This window comes from Phyllostomus discolor, chromosome 6 (genome assembly GCF_004126475.2).
Source record: "Phyllostomus discolor isolate MPI-MPIP mPhyDis1 chromosome 6, mPhyDis1.pri.v3, whole genome shotgun sequence".
In the NCBI taxonomy this organism is placed as follows: Eukaryota; Metazoa; Chordata; class Mammalia; order Chiroptera; family Phyllostomidae; genus Phyllostomus; species Phyllostomus discolor.
In genome coordinates, this window is record NC_040908.2 from 29,176,389 (window position 1) to 29,192,854 (window position 16,466).

The following is a 16,466-nucleotide window of genomic DNA, read 5'->3' on the forward strand; positions in this document are numbered from 1 at the left end:
CACACACACACACATGCTCCCTGAGCTCTGTTGAGATATAATTGACATCCAACAAACCATCTGCCACCTAGATTACTATGAAAGCTTCCTAACTGACTCCCTGCTTCCGATCTTGCCCCAGTCTAGTCCATAAGTGAGATGATACATTTGTTTAAGTCATTTATAGGTCAGGATTCTATAACTTGTAGCTGAACACATTTCTAATAGGCAAATCATTTGGTAACAGAAGTAGGACACTGAAAATGCACTAAAAAGTGGAACTGGCTAGCAAAGGGTTCAGGTAGTCAGTGGTGAAGACTCTCTATTCTATGCTGGAAAGTTGGCGGTCAACTCGTTAAACAGTAGTAAAGCTGTCAAACTGCTGTCACTTGCCGGATTTGGCCACATGCCAAAGTTTTATTGTAGGAGAAATCTCAGGAATGATGTAGGATAATGGTGCATTTTTTAAAAAGTAGCTTTCAGCAAAGTCCTTTGAGAAAGTGGCAAATCTAGATTAGAGAGTTCTAACTGACTTGAAAGCAGAGATTAAATAAGGTCTTAATAAGAGAACTCCTTACCTAAGGCTTACAACCTGCATTGGCTGAGTCCCACAGCTTGGAACCTTGCTGGGTTGAAAACAAAATGATTTTCTTTGTATACCCCAGCTGAAGCCGGAAGTGGAGACAGGCAGGAGGCAACTTTATCAGGAAATTAAGATTGAGGCCCAAGGTAGCAGACATGGATGATGGGTGGCCTCTCTCCACCTGCAGCTGTTGTTCTGAGTTGCCTAACTGCAGCTGAGCACACAAAGGCCGGCCTCCAGAAGACTTACACAGTCTAACACTTGGTGGTAGCCCAGTTTCCATTTCCAACCCCCTTCTCTTTCGACATCTCCACAATAAAGGCTAAAAAACGTTAATCTTTTTTTTTTGCAGCTAGATGGCCATGTGACACAATTCTGGGTAATGAGACATCAAGGGAACTTGGGAAATCTTTTGCTCTTCTGATAAAAGAGACAAGTGATTGATACAGACCTCTCCCCTTCTTCCAGCCCTGAATGGGGTGTGCATCACCTCAGAGTCGTCCTCAACCACAAAGGGAAGTGGGAGAATTTCAGAAAGGCAGCCCCAGTGCTGTGGGGCTGCTGAATGGCGGCGCCAACAACTGCTTACCTCCAGGTCTCCTGTTACAGTGTGGGGGGAGGGGGGAGAACTATTTGCTGAAGCCACTCTAAAACAGTTACTTGCAGTTCAAAACATTCCTGAGTGATAAGGAAGTCAAACAAGATATGAACTCAAATGTGAGCTGAATTTATCAATGTGAGGTCACCAGGGGCTCGGGGAACAGTTTATGTGGTGCACCCAACAGCAGCCAAATGGCAATGGGTGACGAGTGGCTGGTAGGTAAACAGTGAGTGTGACAGGTGTGTATGAGTCTTTCAAGCACTAGCTGTGAAGGGACAGGAAAGTAGCTCGAGGGGGACACAGGAGGCAGGGAGGGTTGTGTTTAAGGTAGAGGGCCTTGTATATGTTTTAAATCCTTCTGGGAAAGAGCCAGCAAAAATGAGACTGAAGAAACAGCAAAGTGGACAAAATGGGAAGAATCAGGTTATGGAGGAGGCAGGAGAGAGTGGATATAAAGCCTGGGGGAGGGGGGGGTTAGCCTGAAATTTGGGAAGCATGACCACTTTCTGAGACTGCCATGTTTGGGGCAGCGGCAGGGAGCTTGAGTGGGTCAACATTTGAAATCTTCATTGTGTAACTGGGAAGCGAGCTGCCCAGGGGACATAGAAGACCCTCTGGCCTGAGTTGAAGGCTCAGTTGAAATTGGAGATCATTCATTTATAATGGTGCCATCTGTATCATTAGTTGACTGTATACAATGGTTAATGTGCATTTCTTGAATTTGAATTTTGAAAAGTTTTTGTATCTAAGTTATACGTGGATATGCCTAGGGAAAAAATAGAACGGAAAGTTGCCTAATAAAAAACAAGTTCCTCTGTCTCAATCACCAACTCTTTTCCTTCCTGGTAGCTGCTGGTTAAGACCACACCAGGGTTGAATGGGGGTGGGGGGTGGGGCACACTGGAGAGCAGTTAGGGGACTAGGAAGTTCTGACTTGTCCGGGATGATAAATTGGCTCCTCCACCCTGACTGGCCCCTGAATTTGATCGATGTCTGATGCTGGCTCACTCACTCATGCACAGTGCTTTCCTGTGGCCCCCTGCTGGAGCCCTCCCTGCAGTTCCCTTGACAAGGGCAGCACCTCTCTTGGAAGTCTGCTGGCCTTCTCCCACTATCTGGTTTCCCCTGGCACTCCGGCAGGTACCGTTTGGCCACAATCCCCTTCAAAATGACCTCAAGCTGGTCCAAGGGCTCCTGACTTTGGTTGTGTTTGAACCAGGGTGGAGACTCCCTGTTCCTTGGGTGTTTTCCAAGCCCCATGGGGCCCAATATGGGATGTGAACAAGGAAAAGCGATATTGAGGGTGATGTCTGGAAAGATTGGCCTAAGAGCACCCCCAAGGAGTCCCTCTATCCGCAGCATGGTTCAGCAAAGCAGGCAAGAATCCCCCAGCCCTCCGAGGGGACCAGGTGTGAGAGCAAAGCCCCCAGAGGAGACCTGGTGACTGGGGTGAGGAGAATGCAAAGTGGATCCACCTGACAACCGGAGGCCAAGGCGGGACTCCAGACACTGGTAGCATGTGCGGAAAGCACAGTGGCATCCTGTCCTGGGACCATATGACATCAGAGCCATTCCTCATTCTTCCCCCATTGTGTTCTGCCTCACGAGGGGGTGACCCCAGTGGGTGGCATCTCCTAATCTCCCCTGTCACCTGGCTTTCTGCTGGCTAAGCTAGTAGAGGGCACCAGCAAGAGATGAGAGGATGGAAGGAAGGAGCTGCTTCTACTGGCAAGGGAGACTCTCAGTTTCAGGAATTCCAGGTACTCAGTGAATTGCAATCCACCACAATTCCCCCATTCTAAGTCCCAAAGTTCCATATGTTCTTAGTCCATGCCACAGCTTTCTCATAAGACACACAATGGGTTTGTAAATTCATGTCGCATTGTAATCATACAGGTTCCTACAGTATCAGACATGGCCTCTAGATTTTAGCTGCTTATGCCCAGCAGCTCCAAGAGAAAAGAGATTTTTTTTCAGGCAATTTTTAGAGGCTCTGACTGTGGCCTGAGCAAAGAATTTAAAATCCTGAGTTGATTTTTTAAAATTTATCACTTTAAAGCCCTCTCATGTTTTAAGTCATCAAAACTAGCCAGCCAGCCTCACACTGTGATCCCCATTCCCACCACAATGACCTGTCACCATTCATGGAGGGTCCGGGGAGACATTCCAAGAGGAACCTAAGCACGGGCGGCTTCAGCGATGACTTTCACACGGAGAACTTTCAGGGCCTCCTTTTTCATAGGCACTCTTTGCTAACATCGGTCTGCCTGACAAGGACCTGCCTTAGAACATGTACGCCCTTTCCCCATTATGTTCCCTCCCCACTTTTAAGGGGACCTTACATTTTGAATCCTAGTAAGATGCATTGCTTTGGGGCATAAAAAGCTCAGGATAACCCCAAAAGGGGCAATTCAGAATACTAATGTCCAGTAAAATCTGCTTTAATCAAGGGACGGAGGAAGGGCCTCCTAGTTCTGTCTCCCTTATTCATATTTCTGATGAGGGTGAAAGGTGCTAAAAGAAGTTTGGCTTCTGTTGGGATGTTCTAAATTCAGATATTCTGCAAACTGGGGGTGGGGGGTAGAAATGATGAGCACCTGTATTTAATGATTTCACTTCTTCCATCTTTGTTAGCAAAGAACTTATCACTCCTGATGAAAAGTGCCATGACTGCTGATTTTGTAAACTCCTACCTACATACACTGTGTCCCTGGAAAGTCAAATACAGTAACATGTCTTAACATCCCTTTTGTCTCCCCCTCCTTCCAGTCGTGTTTTTGTTCACATATTTTGACATTAGTTATTTTGGACAAATATTCTCTTCTTTTCTTCAGTCTGATTTTTTAAAGAACAATAAATTTATCAAAATATTTGATCACCCTGACATCCCATATCTCTTGAAAATGCTCCTGGATTTGTTTCTCTTGCTTAAACCCTTCCTTTAAAGGTATTTTCACTGTGGCAAATATTTGAGGCTTTGCATGCCTGAGAATACTTTTATTACTCACTCTCGCTCACCAAAATGAAAATTTGGCTGTATACAAAACTTCACGTTCAAAGTCCTTTCCCTCAATACTTAAATAGGGAAATAAATATTTGGTCACAAGAAAAGCTATATGATCATGTAAAAATATGGGAGGAAAGGGCATTTAACAAAATTCAGTACTATTCCACGATCGAGACTGTCTGCAAAGGAGGAATAGTAGTCTCTCTGACTCATAAAGGGCACCTATGAAAAACCTACAGTAAAGGTGCTTGTAGAGGAAGACAGTGCTGCCCCCTAACATCAAGAACAACGCAATCACAGCCGCCTTCAACACACCCCCACTCACCGTTCTGTGGGAACTTCAGGCCATTGCAGAAAAAGGTATAAAAGGCACACAAACTGGAAAGAAAAATAACAACCTTTATTCACAGGTGACATGATCACGCATATAGAATATCCTAGAGAAACTACTAAAATGCTACTAAAACTGTTAAGTAAATTCATCAAGGCCATAGGCTACAGGTTAATATACAATAATCAATGGTATTTCTATATATTAATGAACATGTGGAAAATAAAAAATTTAAAATACCATTACAATAGCAACCAAAAACATAAAATATTTAGGGATAAGTCTAATTATTTTAAGCATGCTTTTAAAAATAGTCGGGTAATTCTATTATCCCCAGTTATGGTCTAGTCGGGCTGCGTGGCTACTGTTTTGACTCTGTCAGAGCACAACTTAGACATTTATTTATCTGCAGGCAAATGATACACGCACTTATTTTAAAGAAAATAGTCCTGCCCTGGCTGGCATAGCTCAGTGGACTGAGCGTGGGCTGTGAACCAAAGTGTCACAGGTTCGATTCCCAGCCAGGGTACATGCCTGGGTTGCAGGCCATAACCCCCAGCAACCACACATTGATGTTTCTCTCGTGTGGGCTCTATCTCCCTCCCTTCCCTCTCTAAAAATAAATAAATAAAATCTTTTTTAAAAAATTAAAAAAAATAAAGAAAATAGTCCTTAGACTGTTGTCAACAAAAAGGGATTTACAAAAGAGAAGAAAACACTAAAGACACTCTGAGAACAGTGAGTTTGGGGATTTTTTTAGTTCAATATTTGGGTGGGTAAGAAGCTGGTAGACTTTCTAGCAAAGGGTCTCGTGTGGGACCTGGGCTGTCGAACAGGCTGGCCGGATGAGCACGGGAAACAATTTCAGTTACGGACACACTCTCCCGACCACGAGGAGGTTTTAGCTATGGAGTGTTCGTGCCGGGCTGATGTTACGGTATTAGGCCTGGTCTGTACCACTTCCCTCAGTGATTCCCCACAGTGGTTTTTCCCTCCTGCATTTTATAATTGTAGATGATAACCTCATCTTTAGTGGGGCTTTGCCTACGGGAATCCCGTGTGGTCCAGGTGGAAGGTACATTCCCTCAAAGAGATTTTACTATCTGCTTAATATCCATTTTAATTTTTCAACTTGTGCATTCTGGGTTTCTATAGGTAGCATAAAGTTGGACTCTAGACCGGTATATGGGCGGACTCTAATTACAACTTCTCAGGGACGTTTTTTTGCCCCCAATCAAGATGCTAGGCCATGAGATACAGTTTTACTGTTTCCTGGTGCGTCTCTGCAGGTTTTGTTTCTGGTTCATACTCTCACCCAGGGTATGATTCTTTGAGTTCCAACTTCATGTGAAAGTATCAAGTCTATCTCCTTATTCTTGTTAACACGATGGTTCTTCTCCTGTTGCTATGTGTCCATTAAAACTCAAAGTCTGTGGGCCACGAGACCAGTAAACCCCAAGGAAGCCCAGTATCAGCTCATCCAACACCCCCTCTCCCATCTCCTAACTTAGCACTCCCTGAATTTTCTGACCACTGAGGATTTTCCCTTTCTTATGAGCTTACCTTTTTAATTAATAGAAAGCTTGACTTATTTTTACCATCATTTTAAGATGTTTTGAAAGAAACAGAAAGAAATATATTTATGGAACATATTCATATTCATGAAGAAAGACATATTCCAGAATATATTAAATAGGAATGTTTTGAATTAGAATATCAGAGAATAATATCTGGAAGGATATCTTGAATAAAAATATTCCATGTGATATTCATTTAAAAATACCTTAATAGTCACTGGATATTTTCAAGAGTACTCTAAGTTTTTGGCAAATTGCACATTTGGCAAATTAGGGTAGCTTGGACATTGAACTAATTGATCCTTCCGTGAACTGGCCTTTAGGAATCTGGGCGATTTCTATTCAGCTTGCAGTATTTTTTTAAGTACAGGTCAGTTCAGGGCACTGTACTTGTTTTTTAGTAAAATATTGACACATGCCTGCTCAGGATAAATTAACTTGATTATATCACCTATAAGGTGACTTCTCTCCCCCCAAATTCCTAATATTACAATCTGTTCTTCTCTAAGTCACATTAATCATTATTTTCTCTTCTTCACTCAACATCTAACAGTTTTAATAAAAATAAATGAAGGGGTAGATGAGTAAATGAATCAGCTGATCAATTTTAAAAGAATGGCAAGATTTTTTAATTTTATTTTTCACAGTGACACCTGTTGACCTATACCTGAAATTCTTATCATAAATACACCAAAGATCACAGTGATAGAAATAAAGAAGGGAAGCAGCAAGAGAAGCATTTTTAAATATGAGTATTATATCTCTTTTCCAAAAACATTGCAGGAATTGAATATTGAAAAGAGCTGAGCTGTAGGACACGGACGAAGTTGAAACTGGGCACAGAGATGAGAGAACATGAATTGTAAGGCCCCGGGTGGCTCGGGGAGGCCTCGCCCAGCAGGAGAGAGTTGTGCGGGAGCACCTGTGCTTCCAGTCACGAGACTGGGACACACAGAGGCCATTAGGTAAACAAACACAATAATCTGTAGGCTCTAGGCTGCTGTTCACATTATGAAAGCCTCTCCTTAGAGAGGGCATTTTCCATGATGATCATTTCTGCCTTTCTAGTGGGATTTGATTTACAAAACTTCAGTCAACACGTCAGTCTTCAGCATCATAGCCACTGCATGAACAGAGGTAGTTACTCATCCTGGTGTTTTTCCAGCTACGGTGTTTACTCCAAGTATTAGTTCAAACCCTCTGTGTAAGTCATTGATCGATTCATTTATTCTTCAGAAGTGGTTAGGATAAGAGTTCCCAGGTCTATGGTACACTCAAAGACCACTCTGGGCATGAGAAAAGGAACACATGAAACTGAAAAGGGACTTCTTAGGGCAGAGCATTCTTTTTCAGAAGAGGGTAAATGTTTGAATGATAGACAATAATCCTTCTGGAAGAACCATCCAGATTGTTTAGATGAACCTGTCTGTACTGACTGATGGCTCAGCTGCTAGCGCTTGGAGGCACAGTAGGAGACAAGGAGGACAAAGCAGGTCCATTTTAGATGTTACCTTAGAGGTTTATTACCAGAATTGCCAAGATTTTAATAAACAACCCTTCCCTATCCAAGTTTAAGAAGAGAATTTATTGTAAAACACTCTCGTGTAGTCTGTCCTGTCTTACAACGTCCATGGAAACTTGCTGCATATCTCACAAACCCTTCCGCCTTCATAATCAGAACCTCTCCTCTGATGTTCTGAGTGGTTTGGAAAGCCCAATCCAGATGGGTCTATCAGAAGCATCTACTCCCTACACCTGCTCACGGGATAGACATAGACAACATCTGCGTAACTGCTGGGTACCACGCATGGGATGAGTGTGGGCCTGCGGCGGAGCGGAAGGCGCTGCAGTCCTGGAGTGGATTGCGCAGCTGCGGGCGAGTCAGCAGGGCCGCCGCTGCTGCTCCGAGACTGCAGCCCCAGCGGTAGGAGGAAGCCAGCAGCGCCTCCCTGGGGCAGAGGTCCCTGTGTGAAGCAAGCAGCGTTATTTTCCTCTCCCTCCTTTATATACTTTCCTTTGTGGGGGTTTTTTTCTCCAAAAAGTGTTTCTTAAAAGATAGGAAAGAAAAATAAATGATTCGAAAAGCAGATGGAACAAAGCTATTGTTTCAGGCCTAAATCTGCTATCACCACTGAAGGGCAGACACTCAGGTGGCCTTAGGAGTTGAGGGGGGAGCTTAAAAGCAGACCAGCCTCGGTGAGCTCTGAGTGCTGGTGCATTGGGCTGACTTCTCTCCCCCAGAAAGGCAGCATCTAGGCAGAGAACCAGTACTGGCCAAGGCAGACAGGAAGCGTCGGCCCCCTATCGTGGGAAAGGACCATTGCAGCAGTCCTGCAAGATGACACAGAAGCCACCAAGGAGAAGCAGGAGTCACCTGGGGCCCCAGGGGACAGAAGGAAGTGGGGTGATGGGAGGGAGGTCAGTGCATGGAAGGAGGTGCTGGTATCGGAACCAGGAAGTGGATGGGTGAGGATGGGTCACCCAGGGCTCTCATGTCCCAGGCCTGGGAAAACCTTTAACATCCTAGGATTCTAAAATCAGCATAATGAGTAATTACTATCTACTATGCACAAGCACAAAGAACTTATGGTTTTGAAGCTAGCCTTTGTAGGGCTTTGTCCCTTACCTAATGATGACCCCCAGTTCTTCTGGCAGCCGTTACAGGGAAAGAATGACCATGCCACCAGCCAGTCCACCATACTGACAATGAGATGAGACCACAAAGACATGAGACCTCATGGCCAGAAATGCGATGACCCAATAATCATGGTGACAAGTGACAGTTGATTCTGAATATAAGGATTGTGGGCTGTGTTACTACAGAAGATTGGGAAGGCAGCTGTCACTCTGCTCACATCACACTGCTGATGAGCGTGGATGAAAAAGGACTGTTGACAATGAATAAAGGTTTAAGTCATGTTCAAATTTAGGAATTTTTTAAAAACATTTTATTTATTTATTTTTAGAGAGGGGAAGGGTAGGAGAAAGAGAGGAAGAGAAACATCAATGTGTGGTTGCCTCTCATGGACCCCAACCAGGGGGATCTGGCCTGCAACCCAGGCATGTGCCCTGCCTGGGAATCAAACCAGTGACCCCTTGCTTCGCAGGCCAGCACTCAATCCACTGAGCCACACCAGCTAGGGCCAAATTTAGGATCTTTAAGGTTCCTATTGGGAACACAGGGCTCTGGGACACCCCAAATGGCAAATACAATAGTATAAGAGAGGAGGCTGGAGTGGAAGGTGGGGAAGACATCTCACGAGGCTGACTCCACCACTGGGTGGCCCCCTGCCCATGGCCACTGTGATCACCAGGACAGATGAAAGAGATTGGATGGGAGCAAGGGGGTGTTGTAATAGCACCCATAATACATCTCTGGGTCAGTGCACAGGAAGAGCCAAACCCATCTACACCCAAACAGTTTACTGTTGATGCTAACATGAATTTACTATTGCAGGAAACTCTTGCCTAGGCTGGGACAAGTTGTAACTAACTTCTGTCTTTTGCAGAAATTTCAAGAAGAAACTATTTAAATGAACTTTTCAACTTTTCAATAGATCACATCTTTACTCTCTAAGACTTTTTAAAACTATCACCTCACACTGCCCACCAGTCCTCAACTATCGTTCATGCTTCCTGCCTAGTTCTAAACATGCCCCATCACTGGAAGAGCCACAATAAAACAGACCCAACACTTCATAAATTTCCCAGCTTCTTTCCCCCATTCCAGATGCTGTTATGGTTCTACTGAGTACTGCTCTCCCTTCATGCAATGGGAACAAACTCGGCTTTGCGTTATCATGAAGCTGTTTCCATATTTTCAGGGGGCCAGTCTTTAATCATTGAGGCCCATCGAGATCCACGTGAGACCACCTCACCTCTCTGGTGCAAGACCCCTGACTCAGAAACAGTTTGCCCCTCTGATGGGTCTTTCAGACCACACCGGTGAGGGAGCCTGTTGCTTTAGGCCCAAGGTCCGATTTCTTTTGTTAATCTTTCTTTTTATTGATTTCCCCAAACATTCAGTCTATTTTGTCTCCTAGCAACGAGGAATACCTCTTAAGAATCCTTTGATTATCTGGCCATACTTGAAAGGCTTTTCTCCTCAGTGGATACCTGCCTTATTATGAACAAGGCTACTGCTCGTCAGTGTCCAACCTGGTCACGTGTTGTGCTGCATCTAGAAGAGCAGACTTGATAGCGAAGAGGACAGGTGGGTGCCAATAAGTCCATCCTTAAGCTGTCCTTAGGGACAAAGTTTGTCTCAGGCCACTCTCAAAGCGTTATGGGAACTTTCTGCAGACTTGTTTTGCCTGTGAGTTTGATTCAGCAGTGATCTCTGGACACCCTCCATCTGCTTGAACAGCAAATTCAGCAGAACGTGGCTGGATAAGGCCTAACTGTGAGGCTGGGGGGCCCTGAGCCACAAGAGGCATAAGTAACTCTCAACCGACCATTCTCAGACTCAGTATAAACCTCAGTCCATGACTTCCGGGGCCCAGCCTCTGCTTCTTACATGTATCTATGCTGTGTGGCCCAAACTTGTGCACTTACCCTTCTCAATAGCATCAACTCACCAACGGCAATTTAGAATTACAGTGGCCACTACAAGGAGTTTTTGACAGAAGAAAGCTATTTACTTGAGAAGTGACTAGAACGAAAAGAGAACACAATTCCTAAATTCCAATGATCTTCATTTATTTTTTATTAGGCATATTTTTTATGCTTTCTTACAAGCATCCAAAAGAAATTGGATTTCAAAATTATTTCCTTAACAGATTCCTCAGCCAAAGCAAAACCAAAAAACCAAATATGAACATGAAACTATCTGTCCTGTGCACCCCATAAATCACAGCTCAAACCTGCTATCGTCTTCCTCGCCCTGTTACAGGGGACATCTGGCCAGACCACTGGGCAGAGGGGAGGGAACCCCGAAGTGAATCGGGAAGTACTCGAGTCCGCAGGACTGAAATCACAGCTGGCACATGATAGATTCCCTCACCCCCGGGTAAGGGTAAAGAAACTAGAGCAGCTTGTGATACAGCAGGAGGAAGCTTGCACAGAGCATGTGCAGGCTGGAATGGTCACAACACCTGTGTAGGGTGGAGATTAACATGGTAACCAAAGGAGGGGCAGAGACGCCGTGCAAGCTGATGAGCATGATGGACGCTAGCCTGGAGCGGAGCGGCTGAGAATTTAGATGCTGCTGCAGTGCGTGGGATTTGGGGCCCAGCCTTTCAAATGGAGGGCACCCGGAGACTTGCCCTTCTGCTTCCCCTTGCTCTCCCAGTTGGGTCCCAAGCATTCCCAGGCCAGTGGGCCCCAGAGACTGCATGGTCTGGGAGCATCCTGGGTGACTGGCACTGTGCTGCATGATCCAGCTCCGCCAGGCACATGGGCGCACTGGCCGGTCTATGGCCAGAGGGATGGGACAGGTGCTAGGTGAGTAGGCAGCGCGGGGAAGAAAGGGCAGTGTGCAGCAAATAGGTCGCCAGCACTGCACAGACTCCAAAAGGCGCCTGAAGCCAGACTGTGACTGGGAGCCAGCTAAAATGCCTGGATGATTATGATGCAGCCGCCTACATTTCCCAAGGACGGTATTTTTAATTGGGAGAAGGAACTCAGGGCACAGCCTAGGACTGGTCTGGGCTGGCAAAGGGTGGCAAGGTTGTTTTTCTTTGGGGTTTTCAAGGGAATGGGTTCTAAGGCAGAAACCTGCCACTCTGTTAAAATTATGTAGCTTCTAAATAAATGACCCCTTTCCTTCATCACCAAACCTCTGCCTCAGAGGCCTGCCTATTGGGCGGTGGACAATAGAACACCAAGTGCTTTTTGGTAACAATCCTATGCTGCCCTTCCCTGCTGCCCCATCTCTCCCTTTGACCTACTCTCCTCTCCTGGCCAGCCAGATACACCAAATTTCACTTACCTCTTTAAGGTAAACCTCCTTCCACACAGAAAAAAACCTCCTGTGGTAATTTTTAAGTTCTGATTTCATTCTTAGCTGAAAGTCATTATCAAAGACTCTCCAAGGCCTAGAAAAGACAGAGAACATCACAGAGGAATTTAGGATAGTTTGAGAGACATATAGTCTAGAGCATCCAGATATATACCAAATTGGTCCATATGTTAAGTAGGAATGTCAGATGCAAAAAGATCAATGAAAAAGTCAGAACTGGAAAACCTCCACTGGTGACTTAAAAAATTGTGGCTCTTAAGTGCACTGGCGGCTGAAGAAGTTTAGAAGAGCTGCAGGTGTTGGTCAAGCTCTTTGAGAAACTGTCCTTTCTCTTTCCTATGAAGATAGATTGTGGTCTGATTCAGCTGTTTGAACCAACAAGGGAGAAATCTGATGGAGACTTCAGGAAAAGGTTCTTCAATACCTAGGGGCAACATTCAGGAATAAATCCTGAAGCAGACATGACCTTGGCTCTCCCTCTTATCTTTTTGTGAATGGTCTTATACCAGAAATAGGGAATGTCCTATGCAAGCAAAAAGCAGAATGGGAAATAGCGCTATGGTCAATCTCCAAAACCTTGAAACAGCTCTATATTGAAAGAGCTCTAGAACTAAGAAAAGAAAGAAGAAAAAAGTTATCAATGAAGGTGTTCAATTTCCCATTCTACTCTGAAACCTGCAAGGAAACATTTCTCTAAAAATTAAAGGACAAGTTTACAACTTTTTGATCGATATGGGACAATAATACTAATCTTCAACTCAAGAACTATTATACAGCCTGTTCTTTGGAGTCAACAAACTACTCTGGTGATGCCCATGCATCTGTCTAATAATCCTCACCACACCTTCTTCTAGCACCCCCACCCCTTGCCTTAACTGTCAGCCTTGAACCTTTAACCCAAGAAAGTTTTCTCCGTTGTGACACTACACTCATTAATTTAATAGCAAGGGATTTACTGTGCAAATGCTCTCCTGATGGCTTCTTCCTTCCAGTCCCAGAAGACCTTCCTATTCCTAATGAGGTCCTGGCTAATTTGGATATTGATTTACCAGTACTTTTGTGTGCAGCTCAAGCACAGATTGAAGCTGTTTGTGGGCAAAACAATTCTACTGATATTACACCAGCCTGAACCCATCAATGCTGGTCACTCCAGGACTGGGGCCTTGTCTCAGCGGGAAAAGGGCCCACAAGGCACGTGTCCCACAGTACTGAGGAGCAGCTTGTCATAAGTTTTCTTCGTAATACTTGGCAGGGCTTCCCCTGCCAGGGCGTGTTCCACCCCACCACAACCCACAAATATTGGAGCCCTGGGAAAAAACAAGCAGCCATTCCCCTCCAGTGAGTTCCCCAGAGACCTGCAACCTGGGGGCAGGGCTGGCAAAGGACTGGAGAAAAGAGGGAGGAGAGGAGGCTTTCCTTTTTCCTAAAAGATTGCCCCTGCTCATCAGCTCTGCTTCTCTTTGCCTGCCCTGGGGCTGACTGTGGGGAATGCCAGACCAGGGGTAAATCATAGGGTGCTCTCAGGTCACTGTCATCTTAAGGACATGCACAAATCACTCTCCTCGCAAAATGCGGTTCTGGTAACTAACCAAAAGCCAGCTAAAGGAGTTGACCAGAGTAGGCAAGGAGGAATGTATTGAGTAATTTCTAACTGCCAGAGCTGTCCTAATTTTCCTTCACCTGTTTCCTGGCTCTAAGAGTTCAAAACAGATCCCAGGCGCTCAGAGCAGCCTCCAAGGTGAGGAAATCTTGCCTGCCAATCAAGGAGTGGAGCTGTATTTGCAACCTGGAGAGGAGGGTATCCCCAAGGAAACTGGGGTGGGGGTGAGGACAGGGTAGGGCAGGAAGACTGCCTTCAATAAATAACCCCGTGTAGGTGCAAAGGGCCCAGTGGGATGAAGCACCAGGAGCCTGGGCACGGCTTGACAAAAAGCCCCCCCCCCCCCCCCCCCCCCCCCCCCCCCCCCCCCCCCCCCCGCCACCGCACCCCGACGGTTACACTGGTTTAGAAGCGCCAGTCAGTCCCCTAACAGAGAGGTCAAGCTCACTCCCAAAGTCACGTGACCGGCAGTGCTAAAGACCCACGTGGAGGTGTGTGAGGAGTCTACGCTTAAAAGCTTGTCCTGACTCCCGTTTTGGGGGGTCTTTACTTAGACACAGGGTCCTGTTTGTTTGCTTGCTTGCTTTTTGTTTTCGTCTTGCTGTGATTTCTTGCGAGAAGGCCTCAATTTTTACGCGGAACTGTAAACCGACGTCACTCCAGAGGCGGGGCCACCATAACCTGTACCAGGCAAAGGGTGTTCCTCTGCCCCCTGCCTTCAGGCCACTAAATAATCCTTAAACTTCTTAGTACACTACAGCGTAGGGCTAAGTAAACCCTACCAAAAGCTCAGTATAGCTTTGATCGTAGTCTTTAGACACCAGAATTAAGAAATAAATACCAAGTTGGATTATCAGTTTAAAACCTTTAAGAAATCCAGGGAAACTGGATTCTGCAGAGGACAGGCCAGCCAGTTATTATGGGGGAGTCAAGCTGGAAAGAGGAACCCTGCTGTTAAAAAAAAAAAAAGTTAAGAAAAAATCTGTGGTAGCGGAGGCATCCAGAGTTGAAGGACTCGAAACCCGCCAGTTTTCTCTCGTTTATGCCGGAGGTGGCGCGCAAGGCCAGCGCGTTCCCAGCACGGAGCCGGCGCCGTCACGGACGGCGGCAGCGGGTTCTCCGGAAGGCTCGTTTTCAGAGTTGGGGACTCCGACCGGCGGGCCTCTCCCTGGATTTGTGACGTGCCAAGGGCAGCAGTGGTGACGGGGTCACCACACAAAGCCGGGACGTTGGGGCGGAGGCCTCCCAGGCTAAGAGCCCCAATGGGATGGGAAGGGGGCGGGGAGCAAGGCGCCCCTGGGCGCCGGGGCTCCCGGCAGCATTAAAGTGAACGCCGAGTCCGCTGCGTGTGCGGCGAGGGGCTGGCGCCTGGGCGGGCGCCAACGCTCATCCCGCGCCTGGCTGCTGTGGCCACGGTGGCCGCCGGCGCGCCCAGCTCGCCGAAGCCGTGCCACGCCCCCGCGGGGGTGGAGCAGAGGCCAGGGGCGGGTCCGCAGCTGGCGGCGCCCCGGCTCGGGGCGGGGGTTGTGGCAGCAGCTGCAGCAGCGGCGGCGGCAGCAGCGTCAGGAGCTGTTGCAGCAGAGGCGGAGGCTACTCCTGGACGCGTCCCGGCCTCGCAGCCGGAGCCCCAGCCCGGAGGCGCCGGGCGGTGCACTAAGTGCTGCTGCTGCCCGCCCGCCGCCGCCTGGGGTCCCGCTGCCACCAGGGCCCTTGCTGTCGTCCGCTCCCCCATCGACCCCTCCAGCGTGTGCGCCCCAGCCCGGACGCCGCCCCCGGCCGGGTCTCCCCTTCTTGGCCGCACCTCCCATGACAGCACCCGCTCGAAGATGGCTGCGAAGGGCGCGCACAGCTCCCACCTGAAGATAGAGAGCGAGCTGGAGCGCTGCCGCGCCGAGGGCCACTGGTACCGCATGCCCGAGCTGGTCCGGCAGATGCAGGCTATTGTCGTGCCCAGTGGAGGAGGCCACCGGCGAGCCATTCCGAGCACCTTGTTCACCTCTCTGGACACCGGTGAGTGAGAGAAGGGGCTGGTTCACGAGCTGGAGCGCGCGAAAAGCGCCGCCTCCTCCAGGAAGCGCGCCGCGACTGCCCCCCAGCCCCACGGCCGTCTTCGGTATTACTCTTCCTGTAGTGCTGGTCTTAGTAGTGCCAGGTCAGTTAGAAAGGCTCTTCTCGCCCAGGAGAAAAATCATGCAGGGTGGGTGTTTTGGGGGAGAGAGATAAACATCTTCTACTCTGTGCCCTTTAGGATCCTGTGGACAACTCCGTCTACTGTGAAATGGTAGTATCAGCATGTGCCAGATTAGGGTTTTGGCTGGACTCTTGCACCGCCCCTCCACTATCCCCAGTCCCTGTCCAGGTCTTTAAATTACCTCAGGTGAAGGCTGTGTGTCTGTCCTTACCTTACATCTCCTTCCCCCAAGTCAAGTTGACAGCGGAGCTCTGTCCATAACTGGCCTAGTTGGAATGGTTGATAAGCACCAGGGTGGGGTGGTGAAGAGCGAAAAACACTGGTAGGCCTCAGTTTCCTCATTTGTGGCCAAACTGGGGACCCTTCTAGCTTTGGTAGCCTGAGGCTTAAGCAGTAGGGCTGGTTTGGCTAGGCTGGACTCTCAATCTGCACTGAGGTGGGACAGCACCCCGATGCGGCAGAGGGGGAAGCCCTGCCCAGGTCTCCAACCTCAAATCTGTCCCTGGTGCCTTCAGCTCCACCGGGAGAGCCCTCCCTGAGCCCTAGCTTTGAGCACTTCAGAGTGCTGTGGAAGGGGGTAAATAAACAGAGATAGAGAGTTTTGAAGGCTGCCTGTGGAAGGCTCTGTGGGGAAAAAG

At 47.5% G+C, this 16,466-nt stretch overlaps 1 protein-coding gene and 1 long non-coding RNA gene across 2 annotated transcripts in view; one reads left to right on the forward strand and one right to left on the reverse strand.

The window, feature by feature from the left end:
* Positions 1 to 449: 449 nt before the first annotated feature.
* Positions 450 to 15,526, reverse strand: LOC118501085. The gene is made up of 3 exons (XR_004903661.1): positions 15,494 to 15,526; positions 12,008 to 12,113; positions 450 to 1,240 (listed from the first exon to the last, which is right to left on the reverse strand). It is a non-coding gene; the product is annotated as an uncharacterized LOC118501085 (long non-coding RNA).
* The window catches only part of TTC7A (tetratricopeptide repeat domain 7A), a 112,957-nt gene continuing 111,643 nt past the window's right edge, over positions 15,153 to 16,466 (forward strand). The window contains exon 1 of the mRNA XM_028515504.2: positions 15,153 to 15,647. Coding sequence (XP_028371305.1) covers positions 15,464 to 15,647 — 184 coding nt within the window. The 5' untranslated portion in view covers positions 15,153 to 15,463. The remainder of the gene's footprint in view (positions 15,648 to 16,466) is intronic.